Below are 24302 nucleotides of genomic sequence, written 5' to 3'. Positions count from 1 at the left end.
CTACGGCGGCCAGTAAATTCCTGCGGTTAGCCATGTTTAGCCGGCCGGCCTTACTTTGGCCTGAGAGCTGCAGTACAGTAAATCAGAGCGAAAATCTTTTTTATTTAAAGCATGGACAACATTTCTGAGGGAAGAAGGCAAGCCTTACCCCCCACCCAAAAAAACTGGACGGTATTTTGAGACTTTTAATCACAACCTGGAAGATAAAGGATTGAATTAAACCTTTTTTTTAAGTGACTTTTTACCATTTCTGCTGTTATGACCTCAGACTTTAGAGTTTTGTGATAGAAAAACAATATAAATTAGTGCCATTTTTTGGCCCCGATACCTGGCTGTGCAGTAGTGGCCGACACTGAAATATGAAGCACTGCATATTGCTTGGATGTAATATAATTGCCATCATGGCTTTGTCAAGCTGCTGCCTACCATTATGAAGCAGGAAAAAGACGAATATAAAGTGAATCCAGTAGAACTTTTAATTTCCAACCTGGAATGGGTGACAATAGTTGAATAAAGTTTAAATCTAAAGTATTTTTTTCTCAAAAGAAGTGCATTTGTTCCTCAATTGAGCAGGTAAGTGAGACATTTTGCCAGTGGAACAAGATAATGTACATTTAAAATAAGAAAAAACTGTTATATCATCTTATTTCAAGTGCATATTATCTAATTATTTTATTTTAGAGTTAAAAAAATTATTCCATTGGTAAATTATGGCTAAATAAACTTAACTTTAGAAATTTTGATTTATTTCCAGGTGTTTTTTGCTGTGTGGGAGCAACTATACAAGAAAAGCAGTTCTATGCTGCACAAGACTTGAAACTAGAAGATAATCTGGCATGGGCTGTGAAGGAACAGGAAGAGCAGGGCTTTGGTACATAGAGAGGCAGACATCTGAAGCTACCAAGCAGCAAAGCAAGAATGTGACGGACAGCTGCTGTAGAGCTGATTAGAGAGATGGAAACCAGGAGGCTGGACTGCAGCGCAGCTGGGGAAGGAGCCGGACTGAGGAGCTGAGGACACGGGATGAATTAGGACTAAAGAAAACCCACAGAGGAAACCACAGGATACAATCAAAGATGAAACTAAAATAAAAACCCAAACAGACACAAAGATGCACGAAGAACCAAGAAACTCAAAGCTGGCCGCTAACAAGTATTGCAAAAATGTTTAAGAGAAAACGACCACGTTTCTAAGTAAAGTCAGATTTTTCATGTTATAAAAATCTACATCAAGTTAAAAATAGCTTTAAAACTTAATAATTACATTTCAAATGTATATTTTTTGCAGGCTTTTGTTTATAAAGCTAACAAATAAAGGATAGTGGGGAAAAAGAGGCATTAAAATGATATTCAAGTTGAATGTGCGAATGACAATATTCTAACAGAAAATGTAAATTTGATGGAGATCATAAAAATAACAATGATTAGTCGACTAATCAAACAATAATTTCTAGATTAGTTGAGAATTTAAAAAGGATGAATGCAGCCCCATTCATCTGATATAGTGGCCTAGTCAAATTCCACCTAAAGAAGACACACACACAAAAAAAAAAATGTTAATGTTCTATTTTGCTATAAAAAAAATGGCAAAAATTACAGTTACTAAACGTCCAACTATGGCAACATACAGGCAAAAACACTTGCAGCTGAACCTGCAGCAGAGTTTCTGCTCTAGTATTAATAAATACTCCCATTTTGATTTTTTTAATTAAATTTAAGATGTTTTGCTTTCAACAGCTTCCCAACTGAGTAGCTGTATTCCAAAAAACCTGTAACAGGGGATGTGAATACTTTAAAAATACGCTATAAATCAATGATCCGTCCTGCTGTCCTCTATTACAGTCTGATTTAAGCAGAAATATAACACGAAAGCAGCTTTTTCAGATCCCGTCCCGTCGCCAAACCCGTTTCCTTCCCCTGCATTGACATCATATAATTAAATCCACTTTTTTTGCCGGCTCCCATCGGCTGAAAAGGCCATTTATTCAGAAGCCAGCTGTAAAACAAGAGCAAAAGAAAAAGGCCATGACTGGGTGATTTCCTCAAGAACCAAATCCACTGAGAGCATTGAAACGAAGCCGTGTGGCTGCTTTGAATCAAAGCCCCCCCACGTCATTGGAAACGTAACGAGCAGAAGGAGAAGAATAGAGGAGATGGTGATTGGTTAGAAAAATGAGGAGAACCTCAACAAATGACTCCCTCTAATGGTGAAAAAGTTAAATGACTTTTTCGATACTGTGATTAAAAAGAAAAAGCATGAACTTTACAGCATAGTAAGCTTTTTATTTATAGCTGCCCCATATAATGCTTGTTCAGATTTCCCTGTAAAGTCCCAGTAATAAACATGGAGCTCCATTCACTAACATGCCATCCCTGTTCCAACCATCCCCCTGCGTCCTTAAAGAGGTGCTAATGAGACGTGGCTTGTGACTAAGGAGACTTTTCCACTCTTAAAACTAAACCGGAGCGTTTTGTCGTCCCTGAAGGAGCTGCTTGCGTCGCTGCCTGGCATAAAAACTCCTACGGCAGCATCCAGGTGGCTTCCTTGTTCCTACGGTAACAACTGAAAACAAGGCTGGGGATCACCATGCCGAAGTGTGACGGAGTTTCCAGGAATAGAAATGGTGGAGATGGCTTGTTTGGATCAGTCTTCTGTCTGATAAAGTCTTTAATTTATGAGCAAAAGGGGATGTTGGAGACCTTGCCTTATTAAAGAGCTAAATAAATAAAAATACAGCTAGATAGGAGTCAAGATGGGGAGAATATGGGCGGGGCTAGCTGAATGCAAGCCGATTCACACGGTAACTGTCCGAGGTTTGTGAGAGGAAGGTGTGGATTTAGAGTTATAAGGTTTATTTTCCAATGACTTTACAATTTGAAGTAATTTACATTGATGTGAAGGTTTTGTTTTTTTTTTCTCCATAAAGATACAGTGTTTCTCCTCCCACACCTGTTGCATATACGGCCAGGAACGCCCAAAACTCCCCAAATGAGTCTCACATGTAATCCATCTTGAAAGACTCCCCCTAATATGTTTCTACTCGTAGCGGGTCGGACCAATGACATGCCAGCAGGTGTTTTTGGGGCGGGACATGTAGGAATGACAACAGTGTCACTACCCGATCCGTCCCGGAAGCACGATCCGTTGTGCACATGCGCGAACAGATATAATGTAATTATGATACTAAAATTAGTTATTTCTATCCTTAACTCACTACAGAATGCTAATACACATCTGTAAAAAATGTTTTATGATTTTTGTGAGACAATTTTTATGCTTTTTACATTTTCTTCGTTCTCTGACGTCATCATCATCGGACATGCTCAGAGCAGTACTGCAAAATATGATTAAACCATGTTTATCTGCACTTTAGTTGTTGCTTTCTTTATTTTACGCATTATATACCATAAGGTTAAAACGAAATGAAAACATAAAACTCAAAAAGACTAGACTTATGTTTAAATCCAATGCCAAAAAAGTGAGCCACCATAGGTAGCATAGGATCCCTTTTCTGTTGCAGAATGGGTAGAGACCAGTGATAAAACAGAAAGGATTTAAAGGTATTTATTTTCTCAGGAAATACATCATTAACCTTTAACATTATATTTTAGTACGCTTACTCTTTTTTGGGAGGGAAAATGGTCATTTAGGTCTTTTTAACAAAAAAAAAAATCAAAGGTGAACAGTATGTATGTCTGGATGCGCATGCGCAGGTCGGATCGTAGTTCTGGGACGGATCAGGTAGTAACAAACAGTCAGAAGGGCCTTGCCAGGGCATAACAAATATGCCTACGCTGGAGGACTCACCTGTCGATACCGCATTGACACTGTTTTAGCTAAAATAGCAAAATTTTCTCATTTAAAAAAAGGAGCAAAGAGAGGCATTTGTAGATGGGAAAGATGTCTGTGCTTTTCTTCTGACAGGATTTAAAAAAAAGACTGATTTATCAGCTTACTCCAGTCCTCAAAAAGCTGCAGACGAATCCTATTGTGATGCTACGATTGGCTGAAAGAGTATTATGGAAGGCGGGTTCTAGCTAGCACGTTATCCAATCGGCTGATGTACTAAACGTCCCTCTTTTTTACGGACAGGCTGAACGGCAGCCATCTTAGACTGATAATGTGGACGTCAAATTAGTTCTACACAAATCAATCTGGCTACTGTCAGGTTACCCAAAACATGCAGCAGAGGTGAAATGGCCTAGTCAGTCCAAATCTAATCTGTCAGAATAATAAAAAATATCCTCCTAAAGAAGAAATAAGTAATCAGTTTCCTGCACATTCCCATTAAACCGTCACATAAATCCTGCTATGCTTGATGAAATATCAGCATGAGCACATTCACACGCTCCAGCAGCTGGAAAGTCCCCTGCAGTCTACATACCAGATCGTGACTAACTGGGTGTCTATCCTCTGGTCAACCTGTCTGAATTTTTAACAATTACGCATTCTGCTGCTATTTATCACTGCTGTTGCAGGAAAAGAAGCAACTCCCTGCAGCTTCTAAAAGCCAGACACCCTTCCCGATTTCAGCCATCTGTTACCATCCCAGGCTATTATTATTTTTGCACCAGTCGTGCAATACTTAAAAATACCTTCTGCTTAATAGCTGCATTTAATAAAATACTAATTTCAATTGCACAGTAAGATGCAATCATATCAGCTGTTTAAGCTGGTTGAACTGAAACATGGGGTTTTAAATGAGGAAACGTTGTTAGATGACCTCAGAAATCTGCCTTGCAGGTTTAACCCACATCCTCCAATGAAATGCCAACCGGACTTTATTTCAGAAGGGGGGAATGTTTCTGCTGCTGGTTTCTCTCCAAGACGCTAACAATGACTTAATATGTGAGGAGAGAGAAAACTGGTCCACCTTCTGTACCAGGAGGCGGCGATGGAATAACAGCGGGATCAGACCTCAGGGTGTGTTTATGTTATAACTGAAGCTATGCAAAGATAAATCAATGGGATCCGGACAGGATCCGGTCAGAGAATAAAGAGCAGGAAGGTAAGGTTTGAACATGCTTTAAAGGGATAGTTCGGTATTTTTGACATGAATCTGTATGGCATCCCCATCACCAGTGTCATGCAATCACACTGACTTACCCCTGGCAGCGTCCTGTGAGCAGAGTTATCGTCCAGTTTTGGTCAAGCCGAAAGTAGTCCGGCAGGTTTGCTAGAGCCAGCGAAATAAAACGTTTCTCTTCCCAAAACATTATGTGTTCAAAAGAGTGATATTTTTGCATCCCAAAAACGTTGTAGTGGAAAAAGTCACACGTCGTTATCACTTGGTCCTATTTTCTCTCTGTTCGTATCAGTGCGAGCCGTCATTCTGACAGCGAGCTCAACAACAGCCAGATGCATGTCTCCCTCCGCCTAGCTCCTAGCTGGGCGGAGGGAGACATGCATCTGGCTGTTGTCAGGTTAGTAGGCCCTAGCTGTCAGAATGACGGCGCGCACTGATACGTACAGAGAGAAAATAGGACCAAGTGATCACGACGTGTGACTTTTTCCACTACAACGTTTTTGGGATGCAAAAATATCACTCTTTTGAACACATAATGTTTTGGGAAGAGAAACGTTTTATTTCGCTGGCTCTAGCAAACCTGCCGGACTACTTTCGGCTTGACCAAAACTGGACGAGAACTCTGCTCACAGGACGCTGCCAGGGGTAAGTCAGTGTGATTGCATGACACTGGTGATGGGGATGCCATACAGATTCATGTCAAAAATACCGAACTATCCCTTTAAGATTAATGTGTGAGCAGTTATTATGGTTAAAGATGATTAAAAACCCTAAAAAGTGACGAGATAGTAGGACGAGGCAACAAACTGCTTTTATTAATCAAATTTAGCATGGATAAAGATTAAATCTTTTTTTTTATACCAATGAGCTATGTATCACTTTTATTCTTAGTTGAAAACTTCAAATTGAACCAGCCCATCGTGTCATTCCTAAAGCTGCAAACATTTTGTGCATCATATTTCCATAGTTTCCTGTGGCTCACGTGTTTTACTAGCAGCTTTTTAGTTTTTTTGTTTTTAACAGATTTAGTTAAACTTTTCAGGTGAAATTGACCTAATTGTTTGTGAAAGAAAAGAGAAAGAAAAAAAAAAAGATTAATCTGATTTGGAGAGATTTAATCCCTATGGTATAGGTCCATGGGGTGGTGAGGTTGCCCCAGGTTGAAGTCCTGGCCGCCTTTGTCTCTCTTTCTCTTTCAACCTGATTTCCTTTCAGCCTGGAGTCAAATAAAGGTCAGTAGTGGAAGAAAAAGGAAGAAAAAAAAACTGTACTGTTCTTTTTATTATGTTCCCCACCATTTGAAGGGAACCAATACAATACCGAAACTTTAGCCAAATATGACAAAATGCACTTACTGTGTGTACTTTAACGATAAACAGGAAAAAAAACACTTCTTTATGTAGATTAGGTCTAAGCATTGTTTTATTCTAAACTATTCCGTTTCCTATCTATTCCTGAAGCAGTTTCTCAATAGTTCTTAGGAGTCAAAATTAACGCCTTCTGTGAGTTTCTGAGGTCCTGCTGGACAAACATAAATAAACCTCCACTGTGTCGTTAAATATGAGGGGTTTCCTCATCCGTCGTTTCAAGCATCTGTCGACAAAAAACACTGCTTGGATGTTGAGCCTTTAAATAATCGGTGCTTCTTAAGCAATTCCTTAATGGACATCAAACATATTTGCTCATCTACCTTCACTTATGCTACGTTCAGACCTAAAGTAGCAGAGGCAGCAGAAGCAGCTGGTATACATACAAAGTCAATGGTTGACATGCATCTTGGTGCAGCTAAAGGTCTTGCAGCGCGTTTGGAGTGGCAGCGTATCTGATCAGCGCGTCGTGATTTTCTGAGCATCTTACATGCGATGCGCTTCAGAAGGAGCAGCTGCTGAAGTTGGAAAAATTAAACTTTTGCTGCTCAATACGCCACATCAACCAATCAGAGCAGCTAAACTGGGAGCTGGCAGGGAGACAGATACAGCACTGCTGATGCAGATCGCTATGATCACTCCTCTGAAAAAGTTTATTAACGCCTAGCGTATAACGTTTATTAAAGTACCTGCCGGTAAAATATGTTTGATTTTATTATCCCGGTGAAGAGGCCGGTGTACCAGACCTGCTCGGGTGGTCAGATTCACTGGGGTCCTGCGCACGCTAGTGACGATACGCTACATGATTGGCTGAACGTTGCCACATGATCTAAAACATTATGGTTGCCCAGACAACAATAATAACATCACGCAGCGTCAGTGTGCCTAATTGGGAGCTTCTGTAGCGTTAGCGTGTCTAATGACCGATGAAGTTTTACCTGATCGATTACAAAACTGAAAAAATTTGTTTATGGTGAACAAATTAACTGTTAGACCCTGATATTAAGGGGGAGAGCTGGGTAGCGCTGTGGCTAGCTGTGCTCAGTAGCTAACAGGTTAGCCTCTTTTAACTCGGTAGCCAATTACGCTACACTACTTTTAACTTTGTGTCAACAACAACCGTTCGTTTTCTACAAGTAAAAAAACAGTTTTATTGTCTAAAATCGCTACGCAAGTCATTTCTGAGATGTTCCATTTGTCTGTCCTGTCCTCAGATCTAAATAAAAAGGATAAAAATAAGCTAAAACAATGTTTTTTTCGCATCTTGTTAAATGGCAGAGCTCAATCTTAGAGGGCAGTACTTTCTTTCAAGACTTAGAATTATTGTTTTCTACTTCTGGCTGCTTTAGATCACCAATTAAATATAAAATAATAGCAAATACAGGTAACAATATGATGAAACTCCAATAGAGTTTCCTAAGAAAAGGGTTCAATACAGTTTGTTCGAGTGGAGTTGCCATATGTTTATGTCATAAGAAGGGACAGGGCCCCAAGCAGATTTCCTACAGCGGGCCAGAGGCTGCTGTTTAATGGGATTCCTAGTGACAGCGCACCGCCGGTGTACGGGGGTCTGAGCGGCTCTGACAGAAATAATATATGAAGGCAGGATAGTAATCTGGATGAACTGACTGCACAGATGAAGTTTTCAGGGGGACTTTCTCACTTAAAAACATATGAAAACTACTTTTTACCCACGGATCAAAGCAAATATAGATGCCATTGTTACGTGCAAAAAAAGGATAGGGTAGCTCCGCCCAACGCGCATCAGACCCAATTTTCGACTGAGCAGATGGAGCAGCAAAGAGGCTACAGCCATGCATCAGAACTAAACTAATACAAGCATCAAAAATGAAGCAACACGCGCGTTTTTGCTCCTCCTGCTACGTGCGTTGTAAAGGTAGCATAAAGGTATGATCCTGTCGCTGATTCCATCCATTGCAGCAACATCAGAATAGATTTACAGATGATCAAACTTTGTTCCAGAATCATATTAATGAGGTCAGACTCTGATGTTGGACAAAAAGATAGCTGAGGTCAGGAACACTCATTAAACACTGTTTTTTGTAACTAGTACTTGAGAGATGACCAATGTCCCTACCTGTAGGACAGAAGGAGAAACTACAGCCCCTACAGTTTCAACATTAATTAAAGTTCTTTTACATAAGAACAAAGTGAAGCTTTCTCACCTTTAGTAGTTTAAAGCTTTTTCCAAAGTCTTCACAGCTCATGTTTTTAGTCAGTAACAAATCAGGTGTTATAAATGCAGAGATTTCATTTTAAAGGCGGCAGGTGAACAGAATCCTCACAACAGGAAAACAACAATCATGTCCTTCTAACATCCTCCTTCCTTTCCCATCGCTGTGAGTCAACAGCACAGCAGAAGAAGAAGCAGAGCGACAATAAAACATCTGTTTCTGTGAGTTTGCTCAACTAAAGCTCATCCCTGCAGGTACAGCGACGTCCTGTACCTGTGTGCGTCTCTGTGTGGCGCTTTCTGCGCGTGTTTACCTCCTCACTGTGAGCTTCAGTATCCTGTAGGAGCCCTTGATGAGGATGAGAGCTTCCTGTCGGCTGCCGTAAAGGGCGGACCCATTAATGTTGATGAGTTCGTCTCCGACTTTAAGCCTCTTGCAGTGGGCAGCCTTTCCTCCGTCCTCGATCTAAAGACAAAGATGGGATTTGGTTGAGATGAGGGAAGGTTAGCTGCAAGGCTAACAAGGGTACATTCACATGGAAGGAAAAAAAAAGGAGAAACTCATCGTTAAAATAAAAATAAAAAGCCTCTTGAGGATCCCATAGCGCTGCCAGGACAACGACTCCTTTAAAACCTGTTTTTGGAGACATTTTTAGTTAAGCTGTCTCCGTCCCCATGGAAACCCTGCCCCTGGAGAGCATCTCCAAAACAGCCCAAATCAAAACATCCCACAAACATTCCCCCTGTAACGAGCCCAGTGCGTGTTTGGCTCGGTGGTGAGGACCGACTTGTTACGCATTGCTGGGATGTTTCTGTGTGGTTTCAAGTAAAAAAGCGATGGGTGTGTGACATAGTGTGAGGCTGAAGGTAGCCGTAAATCACACAAGTAGAAGAGTTGATGAATGAAATCCAGACAGACAGAAGCGCCGATGGATCAGTTAACCGCCATGTTTCCTGAACGCCGTCAACCTTCCACAAAATCTAGGAAAGAGATTCAACAGAAAAACAATAAACCAACATATATGTCAAATTAATAAACTGAATATACAAACTGCTAGGAAAAAATGTATACATTGCTTTAGTAAACATTAAGAAACTGAAGGATCTGTCCCTGATATTGATCTGTATCCAAATAAAAAAGGAACATATATTAAAATCGCCTTTTATAGGCTCTAATCGGCCTTAAAGTGAAGGGAAAAAAAAAGCTAACATCAACGCTACATATTCTGGATGCTGCAGCATCTATTCCTCCATAACAACAGATATTTTGTCAAAAAATACAGCTACAGTTACAATAAACTAACTTCTTGTTCCTGTTAAAGATGTTTTCATGTTATAAAGATCAATAAAGTCTAACTTTAGCGCTCTGTTTTGATAGGAAAAACATTTCAATGTAGCTGGAATCGATGCTGCATACATGTATCGTTTCGCACTAAACAACATAAAATGGATGACCGCTGCTCTCTGCTCACCTTTATCCCACAGCGGAGCGTGTGAACGGAGCGGAGTGCCGTGCAATTCCCACTCCCCGCTCAGTTCCAGCGAAATCGTTCCACGGTCGCTCAAATTTTCAGAAGAAGGTATTTTCTGACATTTTTTCCATCATGTAATTATGCCAGGGCCCTGGGACACACGGCGTTTGATTTAATGATGTGACTGATACATGTGTATTGTCTTATTTAACTGGCTGTTAAATTACGTAACACCCCGCTCCATTGATGTTGCCCCACGTTTTCTATTTAATTAGTAATTTATTTTGCTAGACTACATTAAAAAGGTCACTTCACATCCCATTGCAAATCAAATAATAGCGTATAATGCATGTATGCGATCCGTTTTCAAAATCTGGCTCTTACCACAACGATCGCTTTATGTAAACTCACTCTGTGTTGTTAAGTATAGTTAGTTTATATTGTATCCCTCTTTTTATCACACAATATGAAATCCTCGTCTTGGCGAATCCTTGGTAAAGTTGAAACATAGACTATAACAGATAATAGGCACAGTCTACAGCATAGGTATTGGCCTAGGTTTTAAGTGAAACCTGAATTAGAATAAAGTTGACGCCATGTGCGCATTGGAGCGAACTGGAGTGGAGCGAAATCCTCACTCTGGCAAATAAATTGAAAAGTGCTCTGCGCTTCACCATATTTCTTCCGCTCTGCTCACATGCTCTGTCCCACAGTGATGGGACAGTGAATGGCTGGTTATACTCCCGCAGGTCGCAGGTACGATGCAGACATTTTTGATTTATGCTCCATATTGAAGCGTGGTCTGCGCTATGTTATTCCACGCCACAATGCAAGAGGAACAATACAAACTAGCTGTGGGTCGAGATACGTCCCAGGGGAAGAGGAAGTGGGGGCTAGTTTGTCCGACAACGGAGTGTCTGCGGAAGGGGCGGGGACGTCTCTGAGTTGACCACGACACCTAGTTTTGAAGTATAAATCGGCCTTGACACGGTGCACAAAACAGTAAAGCCACACAGGAAGTGAAAGTCACTGAACAGAGGGATAAGATTGTAAGGGGAAAAACAGATTTAATCATTGACCCAGAGCATAATGCTGCCACTTCAGTGTTTCACTGTTATCACGTTGTTCTTCTAATAATGTGTCTTTTGTGCCAAAAATGACTTCTAGAACTTGACTCTTAAAGGAATAGTACACCCAAAACATGATTAGCCTTCATTTTCTACTCACCCCCATGCTGAACAACACTCTGGAGTACTTTTTTGATATCTCAAATGCATCTGGAGATCTGGGAGGTTTCTTGCTGTCTGCTGACATTCAAATAATGGAGGTCTATGGCGCCCGAGACAGAAAGGTCCATAAAAGTCCACAAAAAACGTGTCAATGTTCCTCCATACTGCTCGTCCAATGTATTCCAAGTGTCCTGAGTGGGTAGCGTCCATAATTTACTCGAAACGAAGTCATTTAGAATGTTTTTAGAGCATAAACAGTAGTGTATCTATCATATCTAAGTACTTTTTTTCTTTTTTTTTGACCAGGGATTTGGTATTTTTCCCCTACTTTCTAACACAAATGAATGTCTCCTTATTCTGTGTTGCTTTTGCTTCTTTTAAAGATTTTGGAGACATCTTCAGTTTTTCTAAAGCCACCGTTTTCACATGTTTAATCAGATTATTAATGCTAATTTCTTTGTTGTATACAACTTATAAAATGAAACTTTTGACCTTTTCCTAACGGACTAAAGATTAGGAGGATCTATTTTTGTACAATGAGACCTACAGAAACGATGGCATTAACTAAAGAATAAATCGAGATGCGTAAAGTTTTATGTAAGGTTCAAACTAAGAAGGCATAAAGCTAACACTGAATCCAGAAGCCCTTCAGCAGTGTTTCCATTTCTTTTTGGCACCCAGTAACAAATTTGTTTTGCTACTAAATTTCAAAATAAAATGTCAAATTAAATGTGGAAAAGTGTTTAAGATTGTTATTTTTGGACATCCCAAAAATCTGGTATTTTAACAAAGATGTTCTAATATATAATCTGTGTTAGCAGGTAGAGATTAGCCCATTCCAGATTACTCCTAATCGAGTAAGATTGCAAGTACTGACAATTTTAGTAAGAGTACCAGTACAAACGCTGAAAAAAAAAAAAGCTTTGTCAAACTGAAAAGTTTTGGTGTTATTTTTTTAAAGTGTTAAGATATATTTAGACTTTTACCTTGGATCTAGTACAGCTTAGTGGAGTTTTTTTTCTTCCCCAACAGGAATGGCGTCGAGAGCTACAGCTACAGTAAATTTAAATGTTTTTAAACTGTGATCTTTGTCAAATATAGAAGTGGCATTGGTTCAGAGTATCAGGTCGTTTTTAGAAGTACAAGTACGAAGACTTGACACGAGTATCATTGCATTCCTATCATGCCTATGAAAACCTGTGCAGCCTTTTTTATTCATGCATCAGTTCCATTCTGCAAACCCCAGTTCAAGAGCAGGATTTTGTTTTTTTGAGGAAAAAAAAAAAAAAAAAGGGAAATATCTGATAGTGACAAGCAACTCAAAAGAAAAATGCACTACTTGACTGTATTCAGACATCTTCCAGTTGACAAAACAAAACCTTGGACACACATAAGGCCACCAGGCTGAGCCAAAGGCAATCGACAGTGTTTATTTTCACTTGTTTCTAATGAGCTTTTCGCTCTAAAAACAAACCAAAGGCTGAAAAAGGCTGCAGCAGATCAGTGTTTAACACTGGAACACTGTTCACACACACAAACACGCTATTCCCAAAGAAAGACAGCCTTAAAATGACCTTCCATTATGCCGAAAAGCAATAACGGTAGAACCAATGAAATAAACTGTGCTGGTGGCAGATTATAACGCAGATGGGTCAGTTCTGCTAAAACTAGCGGCGGAAAGATTATTCAGCATTTTCCCACATCAAAAAATCCAGGGTTCAAAGGGAGATGGAGGCAGAAGGAGACGAGGAAAGGTAACAAGGATAACAGATGATTCAGAGGGAGGCAGAGGATCGAGGAAGCAGCAGAGAAGAGGAAGGGAGGAGACTACCTCAGGGAAACGAGCTGTAATTTGTCCTGACACACACACACCTGTGGATTTTATACACTCAACCCCACCATGCAGACATATGGGGCATAATTAGGGAGCAGTAATAATAGAGTCGACGGTTGTGCGTATGTTTCTATGTGCAGCTGATGGAGTCATTAACCAAAAGCTGCTTTCTGGACACAGGAGGGGATGGAAGTTGTGAGCTGCTGCAGCTGGATAACAAACACCTCCAAACAAGAAACAAAGGACCGGCTTTCCACAGAGAGAGGTTTACAGTTGCTTCTGGTGGATGAAATGAAGTCCAGCAGCCGCCGTTAAATCTTCTTGGATCACAGCAAAACACGGCATTTAAAGAAAAGCATTCGACAATTTCCTCTAACTCGGTGTGGGGTCCAGCAGATTCCCACAAATAAGCTGTCATTGTTTTTCTTTGGCTGGTTTGCCCTTTGGTTCACCCAGGAAAACTCTACTGAGATGTAACACATTGAGCTTCTGGTCATGTGGGTGGCACATGTAATAATATGGATCTAATGTAGGGAACTCAGATTTTAAGAAATAAAGAAAGGCAAAGAAAAGGTGAAAGGATGCATTAACTCCGGCTGATGACATGAGCCGGAAACTCCTTTTCTTGCATCATTTCTACAACATCCAGAACTGAGTCTGCTTACTTGGCCGCACTGGTTTTCTTTGATTGACCTTTTCCTTTTAAGAATGTTGTCAAAAAGACGTTGGAAATGCTCAGTCATGCTTAAAGGATAATTCCAGTTTTTAACACTTTTAGCCCATTTTCTGTAGTGTCCAGGATGAAATCGAATGATCGACACCAAAATTTTGACAATTGGTCCTGTCTCTGCTTTTTGGCTCATGCAGAATCCCCCCCTGGCTGCTTCAGAATGGCTTCCATAGTGCATGTCTGATAATGTCCTTAAAACAACCTTAAACGTTCTTTTTTTAAAATATGCTACTCACCGGGTCGTCAGCGCTGTTCAATGACGTTCCAAAAAAAGTTTCGTGAAGAAAAACCGTTCCTGTCTTGTTTTATTTAGCATTTTGTAAATCCCAGAACTATTTTTTCCGATACATCACAACCGCTTATAAACTTCCGCTTCCGGTTCGAATCTGAAGCGTTGCACACTCCAGACCACTAGTTGGCGACGGTATCCTCTACCGTCAAACTCAAAGTCCAATATGTCCTCCTCAAGAATCCACCTTTCGTATTCCATTTTCAGAGTTTTTTAAAGTGTTTAACAGAGACGTTAGCACCTCGACATCGGAGTACACAGAGTGAAGCAGAAACACTTGGGCCTTGCGAAAAGACTACAACTAATCGTAAACAGGCCCCATTTCCGTTTCCGGTGGCGGAGGGATATTGACTATTCCAACAGAACTCAATGGGATTTACAAAATGCTAAATAAAACACTACAGGAACGTTTTTTCTTTACGAAACTTTTTTTGGAACATATTTTTAAAAAAGAACGTTTAAGGTTGTTTTAAGGACATTATCGGACATGCACTATGGAAGCCATTCTGAAGCAGCCAGGGGGGGATTCTGCATGAGCCAAAAAGCAGAGACAGGACCAATTGTCAAAATTTTGGTGTCGATCATTCGATTTCATCCTGGACACTACAGAAAATGGGCTAAAAGTGTTAAAAACCGGAATTCTCCTTTAAATCTTTTCTCTTTGACAAAACATATAGTTAAAGTTGCTCAGGTTATCCAGAGTATCCCTATAGTTAGGCTGCTATAGGGTTAGAATGCTGGACATGGGGACCACTTAACATCACTCTGCTTTATTCTATCTTTATTCCCTGATTCCATCATATATTTTAGTTCAACCCCTGACTTTATGTTCTCTGTGTTTTTTTCTAGCCTGGTCAACCATAGTGATAAAACTAATACACGATCAGTCTGGTAAGGAGCTAGTAGAGCTTGATTCCAAAGGCGGGACTAACAGGGTGAGCCTCATCAGGTTAGAAAAGTGGTTCCAAACCCTGTTCCTCAGGGAAGTCATTCTAGTATGTTTTTAGTGTTTTGTTGTTGCATCCCACCAGAAAAGAATGGATGATTAACTATGAAGGTAGATTTGTTTCTTTATCATTCAAACAAAATAAAAGGTTGCTTCAATCAAAAAATATTTCTTCAACCAAACCTTCACAAAAAATGAAAAAAGTATTTGAATGCAAAAATAAATGATAAACTGCCCACTGCAGAACATTTGTGTCAACATTATTCAATCAAAACAATTTGAACTTCTAATTTTTTTTTTCACTTGTTTTTTTTTATTTTTTTTTTTATTTAAACAACGTTTTGGGAATTGAATGATTAAGACACAAATGTCCTAACCATGTATGGCCCAAACAAAAAAGAGATCCCTTCAACAAAAGAGAAAATTTTCAATAATAAAAAAAGTGTTTTTTTGGAGTCTCAAATATTTTATTTGCATTCAAAAACTATTTTCTATGATTGAAAACATTTATCTTTTCATTGAAATTGCTTTTTTATTGATTCTATTGTTTGTTTGAAGCAACTTCTTTTTTGGTTGAATAATAAAGACACACACGTCCTACCCATTATATGGTCCAATCAAAAAACAATGTTACTTCAATTAAAAAAGTAGCTAAAACAAGACTGGACTTTTATCAAATAAAACATTTTCAATCAAAGAAAAGCAGTGTTCAAATGTATTTTTTTGAGTCTCAAATATACTTTTGCATTCAAATACTTTTTTCCTTGATAGAAAAGTTTTTTTGTTCATTGAAGTGAAGGTTTTTTTTATTGAAAATATATTTTTTTATTGAAGCAACCTTTTTTTTTTTTGATTGAATGATAAAGAAATAAATCTACCTTCATAATTAACAGGCTTCTGGAGCACTCAATTGCAAGGAAGGAGCCCTCGTTTGAATCAGGTGTCCTGCAACAGAGACGTATATAAAACATGCAGGACAGGGTCCCTGGGAACCAGGATCAGGAACCACTGTTCTAACCTGATGAGGCTGAACCACAGGGTTAGAACTGGATAACTACGGATGTGATGCAAAAACTCCAAGCAACACTCTGTTTTTGTAATGTTGTAGTCCATGAAATGGGGCATTAAGGAGTTGTGATTTTTCCAAGTTCTTGGTCATATCAGGTTTTATTGCCAACTGGTGTGTTCTCTACTAAACTGAAAAAATGAACTAAAAAGAGACCAGTTTTACACGCAATACGCGCACTGTCATGCAGCAGTGTGCACAGCTATCGAGGAGGGAGCAACTTTTGAGTCTTATTAAATCAACTAGTCGACAGGTTGACTTTTTGGTATATGTCCTATGATGAAACACGTCAAAGCAAGTCTTCAGTGGGTGATTTCTGCCAATTTTGCCTGAAAATTAGTGGATACAAGGTGTGACCTTTATTACGTGGTTAATTTTCATTTTAGTATTGCCATGTTGTGGTTTTCAGCTTGTTGTCATGCCAGCAGAAACATGCCATTGCTTTATGAGTAATTCTGGCGTCGACAGTCCCAATAGTAAAGTCCCGCCTCCCGGGCTGTGATTTGCGGTTTACCAGACTGAATTATGCTTCATGTAACTCAGTATCACTGGCCAGGCTAAGGAGCTTCTTCTAGTCTGTTCCATTTGCCTGTGACATCATCCTGGAGGGAAATATTAGCAGGGCCGCTGCCAAGTTGGGGCACTTTTTCAGTGCTTTGTCCTGTTTCTTTCTTACACATAGCTATGGGCTCAGCTTTTACTGCGGCTTATTGTATTTGCTTTCTTTCATCCCTTTGACGTGAAAACTAGCTCATCTGCTCAGCCGTTTCTTTCCCAGACAGAGCCACCTGTGGAGCTAGCTTACCATTTACCTTTTCTAACATATAAAATATTTTTAGATCAGTGCTCCCATGCTCCTTTTCTTTGTCCGTTTTTTTCTCCTTAAACCCCCAGTCCGCCACAGCAGAAGGCCGTTAACTCAGAGCCTGGATCTGTTGGAGGTTTATTCCTGTTAAAAGGCAGTTTTTTCTCTCCACTGTCATTATTTGCATGCTCGGTGTGAGGGATTGCTGTAGGGTCAAGGACTAAATACAAGTGAATGTCTACTATTGCCACACGCTCAGCTAGCAGTCAAATGACTGTAAACTGCAGATATTGATGAGTAGTAACAAAGAGGTCAATAAACAACATATATATATATATATATATATATATATATATATATATATATATATATATATATATATATATATATATATATATATATTCTCTGCTTAAGTGAATTAATTGCAGCACATCTCGAAACTGATGCAGAATAAAATCATCACAGGAGCACCAACAGACACAAACTGCCTTTTCTGGAAATGACAGGTGGCACTCAATGTTTCAGGAACAGATGAAAAGTCACCTTAAATTTTTCTATCCTCAGTGCTCTTTCTGAAAACCAGCTACACTAGCTAGCAACAACTATTGTGATATTACTGCTCATAGCATTTAGCTTCAATTCAAATAGGTACACTTTATAAGATTGAAATTACCACCTCTTCCAACATATCTTGAAACATATATACCGAGACAGCAATTTAGCCTCTGCATTGCTAGGTTAAAGTTTTAGCTTTAGCCAAAGAGCCACATAAAAAAACTCAACAGCATTTGTTTTATGCTCATCATTAATTACCTCCCAAAAAAAAAGGTCACAAAGCACAACAGTCACAAAAACACCCACTGTATACGCATGATTAGACAGTTTGCACCAGCCTACCTCCTTTTTTACGTTAACTTCTGGTGAAAGAAGGTTTTCTTCTTAGAACGTATAACAGAAGCCAATGCCCTGCGTTAGCTGTGGGTGAGTGTGTGCCATGCAGCCGTGGGATGTCCAGACAGGGTGAGGTCAGCGCAGGCACAGGGGAAATGAGAAGAATGCCCTCTCTGTGAGCCCAAACACACACAGATCAGACACACCCTGTTATATTTAGATTGAAGGAGTTAGCCTGGTGTGTGTTTCGGTACAGTGGTAATTTATGGGCACGGCGATGTAAGAAGTTGGATAAATACATAAAAATAACATTTATCTCCATGCTGGTGGTCATCCAGCTGTCACCTTGGTCTGGTGATACTAGATAAACCGTCTCTTTATGCTTTAAGAACACATGCAGGCGTTTGTGCTTGTATTTCTTTTGTTTTAGGAGCACTATCTGTTAACACAGTCACACTGTGGGAACCTGACGTCCCACTGAGAACAATAATCCCAACCCGCTAAACATAACCGAAGATATTTGATGTCAGGATAAGAGCGATGGCAGACAGGTTAGCAGCCAATGTCTGCCAAATATTCTGAACTGCTCAAAAAAATTTAAGGAGTACTTTATAATTAGATTATAGCATCAAGTTAATTAAACTTGTGGGATATTGATTTGGTCAGGTAAGTAGCAGAGGGGGTTTTTAATCATTTTCAGCTTGGTGTTAATCAAATTAACAACAGGTGAACTAGAGGGACAACAACGAGACGACCATCAAAACAGAAATGGTTTTGGTGGAGGCCACTGATATTTTTTCCCCTCCTCATCTTTTCTGACCCTTTTTCACCAGTTTTGCATTTGGCTAGGGTCACTGTTACTACTGTTAACATGAGGCGCTACCTGGACCCTGCAGAGGTTGCACAGGGAGTCCAACTCCTCCAGGATGGCACATCAATACGTGCCATTGCCAGAAGGTTTGCTCTGTCTCCCAGCACAATCTCAAGAGCATGGAGGAGATTCCAGGAGACAGGAAGTTACTCCAGGAGAGCTGGAAAGGGCCCTAGAAGGTCTACAACCCATCAGCAGGACCGGTATCTGCTCCTTTGTGCAAGGAAGAGCAGGAGGAGCACTGTCAGAGCCCTACAAAATGACCTCCAGCAGGCCACTGCTGTGAATGTCTCTGACCAAACAATCAGAAACAGACTTCATGAGGGTGGCCTGAGGGCCCGACATCCTCTAGTGGGCCCTGTGCTCACTGCCCAGCACCGTGGAGCTCGATTGGCATTTGCCACAGAACACCGGAATTGGCAAGTCCGCCACTGGCGCCCTGTGCTTTTCACAGATGAGAGCAGGTTCACTCTGAGGACATGTGACAGACGTGAAAGGGTCTGGAGAAGCCGTGGAGAACGTTATGCTGCCTGTAACATCGTTCAGCATGACCGGTTTGGTGGTGGGTCAGTGATGGTCTGGGGAGGCATATCCATGGAGGGATGCACAGACCTATACAGACTAGACAACAGCAACCTGACTGCCATTAGGTATCGGGATGAAATCCTTGCACCCATTGTCAGACCCTATGCTGGTGCAGTGGGTCCTGGGTTCCTCCTAGTGCACGACAATGCCCGGCCTCATGTGGTGAGAGTATACAGGCAGTTCCTGGAGGATGAAGGAGTTGATATCATTGATTGGCCCCCACGCTCACCTGATCTAAATCCAATAGAACAGCTCTGGGACATTATGTTTCGATCCCTCTGACTCCACCAGGTTGCACCTCAGACTGTCCAGGAGCTCAGTGATGCCCTGGTCCAGATCTGAGAGGAGATACCCCCAGGACGCCATCCATCGTCTCATTAAAAGCATGCCCCGACATTGTCAGGGATGCATACACGCATGTGGGGGGCCATACAAATTACTGAATACCATTTTGAGTTGCTGCTATGAAATTTCAGCAAAATGGGCTATCCTGCCACACAATTTTTTCACTGTAATTTTTGGGGTGTCTTTGAATTCAGCCCTCTGTAGGTTGATCATTTTCATTTCCATCAAATGATGTGGTATCGTTTTGTTCCTGACACATCACCCAGTCCAAACCAGTATAAATAAACAGCATGATTTTTGAACCATTTTTGACCCAAAGTGTTCCTTTATTTTTTTTTGAGCAGTGTACATTTGAAATCTGAAAAGATATTGGTGCATCTATTGGACCAGATTTGTTTGTTCAGGTTTTTTACAAGTTTGCTTTGTAAAGCAAGACTTTGTCTGGGGTTTCTCATTTGCTTGGTGTACCACTCAGTGATTTATTACCCAATCCTGGCTTAAACCTTCTCCCGCACCTCTGCTAATGCAATTTGCACATTGATATTCTCTATTTCATTTATAATGTATTATATTTGTGTCATGTTGTGGTTTATTAACTTTTTGTCTTGTGTATGATCTCTTTATGGACCATGAGTCTATTGAATAAAGCAATCAATCAATCAAGCAAACCCTTAAGGCCCATAATCTTATCTTCAGTTACCACAGTATACATGTCAGATTAAATAATACTACTTATACTTCAGCGATAGTATCAAGGTGTTACTTTATTGTATCTCTTATCCTATATCCCTTGTGCTGTTCTTTTTACATCTCTTTGAAGGTGATGAAGCAGAGTGAAAAGTTTTATCGTATCTTCATTTTATCTCCTCTTTCTTTCATATTTTCTCCTTTTCCCTGCTTTTCCTTTCATGTTCTACTTACATTGCAGTGTCAATATAATTTGTAATTCTCCCCACATGAATTATAATAAAGCTATTTCTATGCATAAATCAAGCGGAACACTATGGCGATAGCCGTACTCCTCCACTTGTGAAAGCAAAATCTGTTGAGCTCTTTTTGGCATCAAGACAATTATTCTTATTGCCACATGGCCAGACAGGACACTATTAAAAAAAACCAGCTATATTTCTATTAACATCAACTCTCTAATTATGAGACTTCTGATTTAATTAGGGGCATCAGAATAAGAGAGGCGGCAAAATGTACCAAATATTGCAGTACATGGCGGCTGGACCAGAATGATGGGGTTTCTATGCACTCTGAACTCAGGTGCAGTTAAAGAGCAGCAGTGCTTCTGTGTTCACAAGCACGCTGTTGAGAGCCTTTTTGAGTACTACGCGTATGGCACTTAGCTTGGTGTGTTGGACCTTCGATCAAAGCGCCAGACCGAAAAGCCCTGGGGATGTTGGCTGCCACTGGGGGACAAAGACCACACCAACCTCGTGCTCCTGCTATTGTCTACACCGCCACTGTTGGGCTCCCATGAATAACGAGTGTGTCTCCAGGAGAAAAAAAAATGGGTAGGAAACGTGAGAAGACTTCTTTAAAAAGATCTGAAGGTATTTTTCCTACATTTTCCGGTTTGACAACTGAATTTAACCTGTATTTCCACTTTAGGTTCAGGGTAGTTAATGGCAGGAAGTTGGATTCCTTAATAGCACATGTTCAATGATATCAAATAACCAAATGGAAGCTGAAACCTAAGATTCACAGTTTCCAAACTATCCAGCCAACCTAGGCTGGTTGGATATAACAAGTCCTAATAATGATTAGGAGCTGAAATATTTCTGAAATAAAGTCTCTTCCTGATGAAGTCTGTTTAAGGCTCTTAACATGAAACTGGATGTCTGCTCATCAACTTGGTGCTGTAACTTTATTCCAGACCTTTATTTTGCAAAGTCGAGAACACTTTCAAATTGTTTGTAAGAGAGTATTTTTTAGATAAAAGGAACATTTCCAGAGTGACAGAAAAGAATACTACAACAAGCTTTCCCTAGAATACTTCCCACTAGTAGCTGTTCATAATAGGACAGGCAAGAAGAGCAACTATTGGCGAAAATGTGCAACAAAGGTATGGCATTCCTCTCTTCGTGGTTTTCATAAGCTGCTTGGACCTAACTTATGAGAACATCCTCTGATTCATAACATTGTGTAGCTGTGTGCTACTAGCAGATTTAAATATTTCCCTATCAGCCCCCCAGAGGGTGACAATGGGCTGTTTCTTGTTTTTAAACAAAAGGAGAAGTCAATAACTAAAAAGAAAAAATAACCTCACCAGAATATTGTCAGGTTTACTTTGTATTTTGATATCGGCTTTACCAAATTCCAATAAGAAATAAGTAAATAAAACAACTTTAAGTTAGAAGTTCAATGGGGAAAGTTGAAGCTTTCACAGCAGTGTGGCAGCTTGGATACTGGCCACAGTTAATGTCACCAGTATTAACAGTCTGGTTGTGTTGGACATTCGAATTTGGTTTCGGAATGGGAAATCCAAAATAAAAACAAAGTAAAACAGCCAAATTTTTGGTGTTTCATTTCGAAATCCCAAATCAGAAAACAAAAAACTGGATTGTTATCTATTTTCTCTTTAACTTTTGTTTTGGTAGTGACCCAGAAGCAGTGGTGACATTGGTGTAGAGATTATTTTGATCTGAAATATTGTATTTATAGTTGTTTTTTGCCAATTAGGCAATTTCATTGTCAATACATAAATCTATTGCATTCATCAGATTCTCCCTAGTGGTGCAAAACATTACACGAGTGAATAAAGTAAATGTGATTGGTTGTTTAAAAAAGAGGGTGTGATTTTTGTGGCGGAAGGTTTGCAAGCAAGTTTGGTTATGGCCGGTTTATCGGAAGCATCTTGCTAACCAGTTATCAACTTAGTGCTAGTAGGTTCCCAATGGGAAATTCCATTGGGACCAAGTAGCACTAAATTGGTGACTTAGAAATGACACTGTCAAGGAACGCTATGGACAGAGGAAACATGCAAGAGGAGGAGAGTTTTGTGTCAGAGGTCGTGGATAAGTCTCCTTGTCATACATTTTTTATTTAGAGGAGGAAAGTTGGGAACAAGTTGTTGTGGAAGAGGACGCCAGGGCGGCAGAAGCTTGGTTTGGTGTAGGCTTACAGCCGTACATGTTTGAGTCCTTGCCTCGCAACGCTGCCAGTTCTGTTAGCTCTACGCCTGCTGAAGACACAGACGTCCATCCCCGTGAACACTGGGATGGAACTTAGTGGGAATAGAAAGGAGTCTTATTTCTGATGTCAACCGTTGCGTATATTAGCTGCGACATATGAATCAAGATGCTATGACCGAAAAAATTTGATTGACAGATGACCTTGGTTTATGATTGGCTGAATTTAGGTGTACAAGCTGACGTTTTCCTGAATTTTGGGATAAAGAGTACATTGATAAAGAGTACATTTATATACATGTTTAAGCCAGAATAATTTGACATTTATATATGAATTTTCTATGACTTTAAAACATGCTTTGATGTTTGTTTTCTTCTTCTCATGATCTGGCTGTAGTTTCCTCCGTCTGCTGTGTGTTTGAGGTCAGCCTCCAGCAGGAGAGCAACGCAGACACCAAAATCTGGGCTGCATGTGGGCGTCTGCAGTCAACCCATTCGCTGACCTTAGCAACCAGGTACAGGTGCACTGCAAAAAATGAGCTAAAAATAAGTAAACGTTTCCTAGAATAAATGTAATTTCTCCTAACTTGAGCAGTTAAATAAGATGGTCTGCCAAAAGCGTGAGTATATTGCCTTTAAAATAAGATAGGTATTATTTACTTGAAATAAAAATAATGGAGTTGTTTTTTTTATGAAAGAAATAAATTATCTTATTTGATAGACAAACTGTCTTAACAACTGAAGGGGAAAACACAGATACATTTCAAGAAATGTAACGTATTCCATTTTCCACGTGACAGAAACTGCATCAAACAGAAGCTTTTTTCAAGAACAATATCCAATATTGCTCTGATTATAGTCTATAATTGTTTTCATTAAGCTTTGTTGATTATAACTGATTTCTCTTTAATAACCTCTCAAAAAAAAAAAAAAAAAAAAAAACTTTCTACCCTTCCTTAGTGACAAGGATATTATTCATTTGTGTTCGGAGTAAATCTGTAGCGCAGTGGGTAGCACAGTTAAAAACCAAGCACCACTTGGTTTTTAACTCATTTTGAAACGGACATAATGACTGGTATAAAACGGTCTTCTTTTAATAGTGGCAATATAACAGTAAAATTCGGTCCATGTTTGTTGTTTTCAAAGAGCCTAATTAATGCAAAATCAAATTTGTTTTCATTTTTAATGTCTGAGTAATCAGATATTCAGCAGACCCTCCCTGTCCTGGTAAGCGAGCGGCCATCCCCGTGTTGCACCAAACAGTGATTAACTAATTACTTCTAGGCTGGAAGAAAACAGCTCATGTTAAATAAAAAATGAATGCACTACAGTGCCAACATATCATCATATATTTTTCTACAGCTGACTTCTGATTTTGGAAGACTTAAAAAGCGTGACATAGGTCCTTTAAATCAATTTAAAGGGCCTTGTCGTCTATTTCTGCTCATACTATCACAATAATTTGACCTGAATGGATTCCTCTCATACCCAAAGGAAAAGCTGAAGAAGTCAGTT

The 24302-nt window shown here is 39.8% G+C and overlaps 1 protein-coding gene across 2 annotated transcripts in view; it reads right to left on the bottom strand.

Annotated features, from left to right (window-relative positions):
- Positions 1-24302, bottom strand: part of shroom4 (shroom family member 4) — a 98868-nt gene that overhangs the window by 50509 nt on the left and 24057 nt on the right. Inside the window, exon 2 of one of the 2 annotated variants that reach the window (XM_038293148.1) lies at positions 8902-9053. The exons of the other annotated variant lie outside the window; for it this stretch is intronic. Within the exon in view, the coding sequence (XP_038149076.1) occupies positions 8902-9053 (152 nt within the window). The remainder of the gene's footprint in view (positions 1-8901; positions 9054-24302) is intronic. 2 annotated transcript variants of the gene reach the window in all.

The sequence above is a fragment of the Cyprinodon tularosa genome, unplaced genomic scaffold (assembly GCF_016077235.1).
Source record: "Cyprinodon tularosa strain WSP-4 unplaced genomic scaffold, ASM1607723v1 ctg321, whole genome shotgun sequence".
Taxonomy (NCBI): Eukaryota; Metazoa; Chordata; class Actinopteri; order Cyprinodontiformes; family Cyprinodontidae; genus Cyprinodon; species Cyprinodon tularosa.
This window is presented reverse-complemented; position numbering and strand designations above follow the sequence as displayed.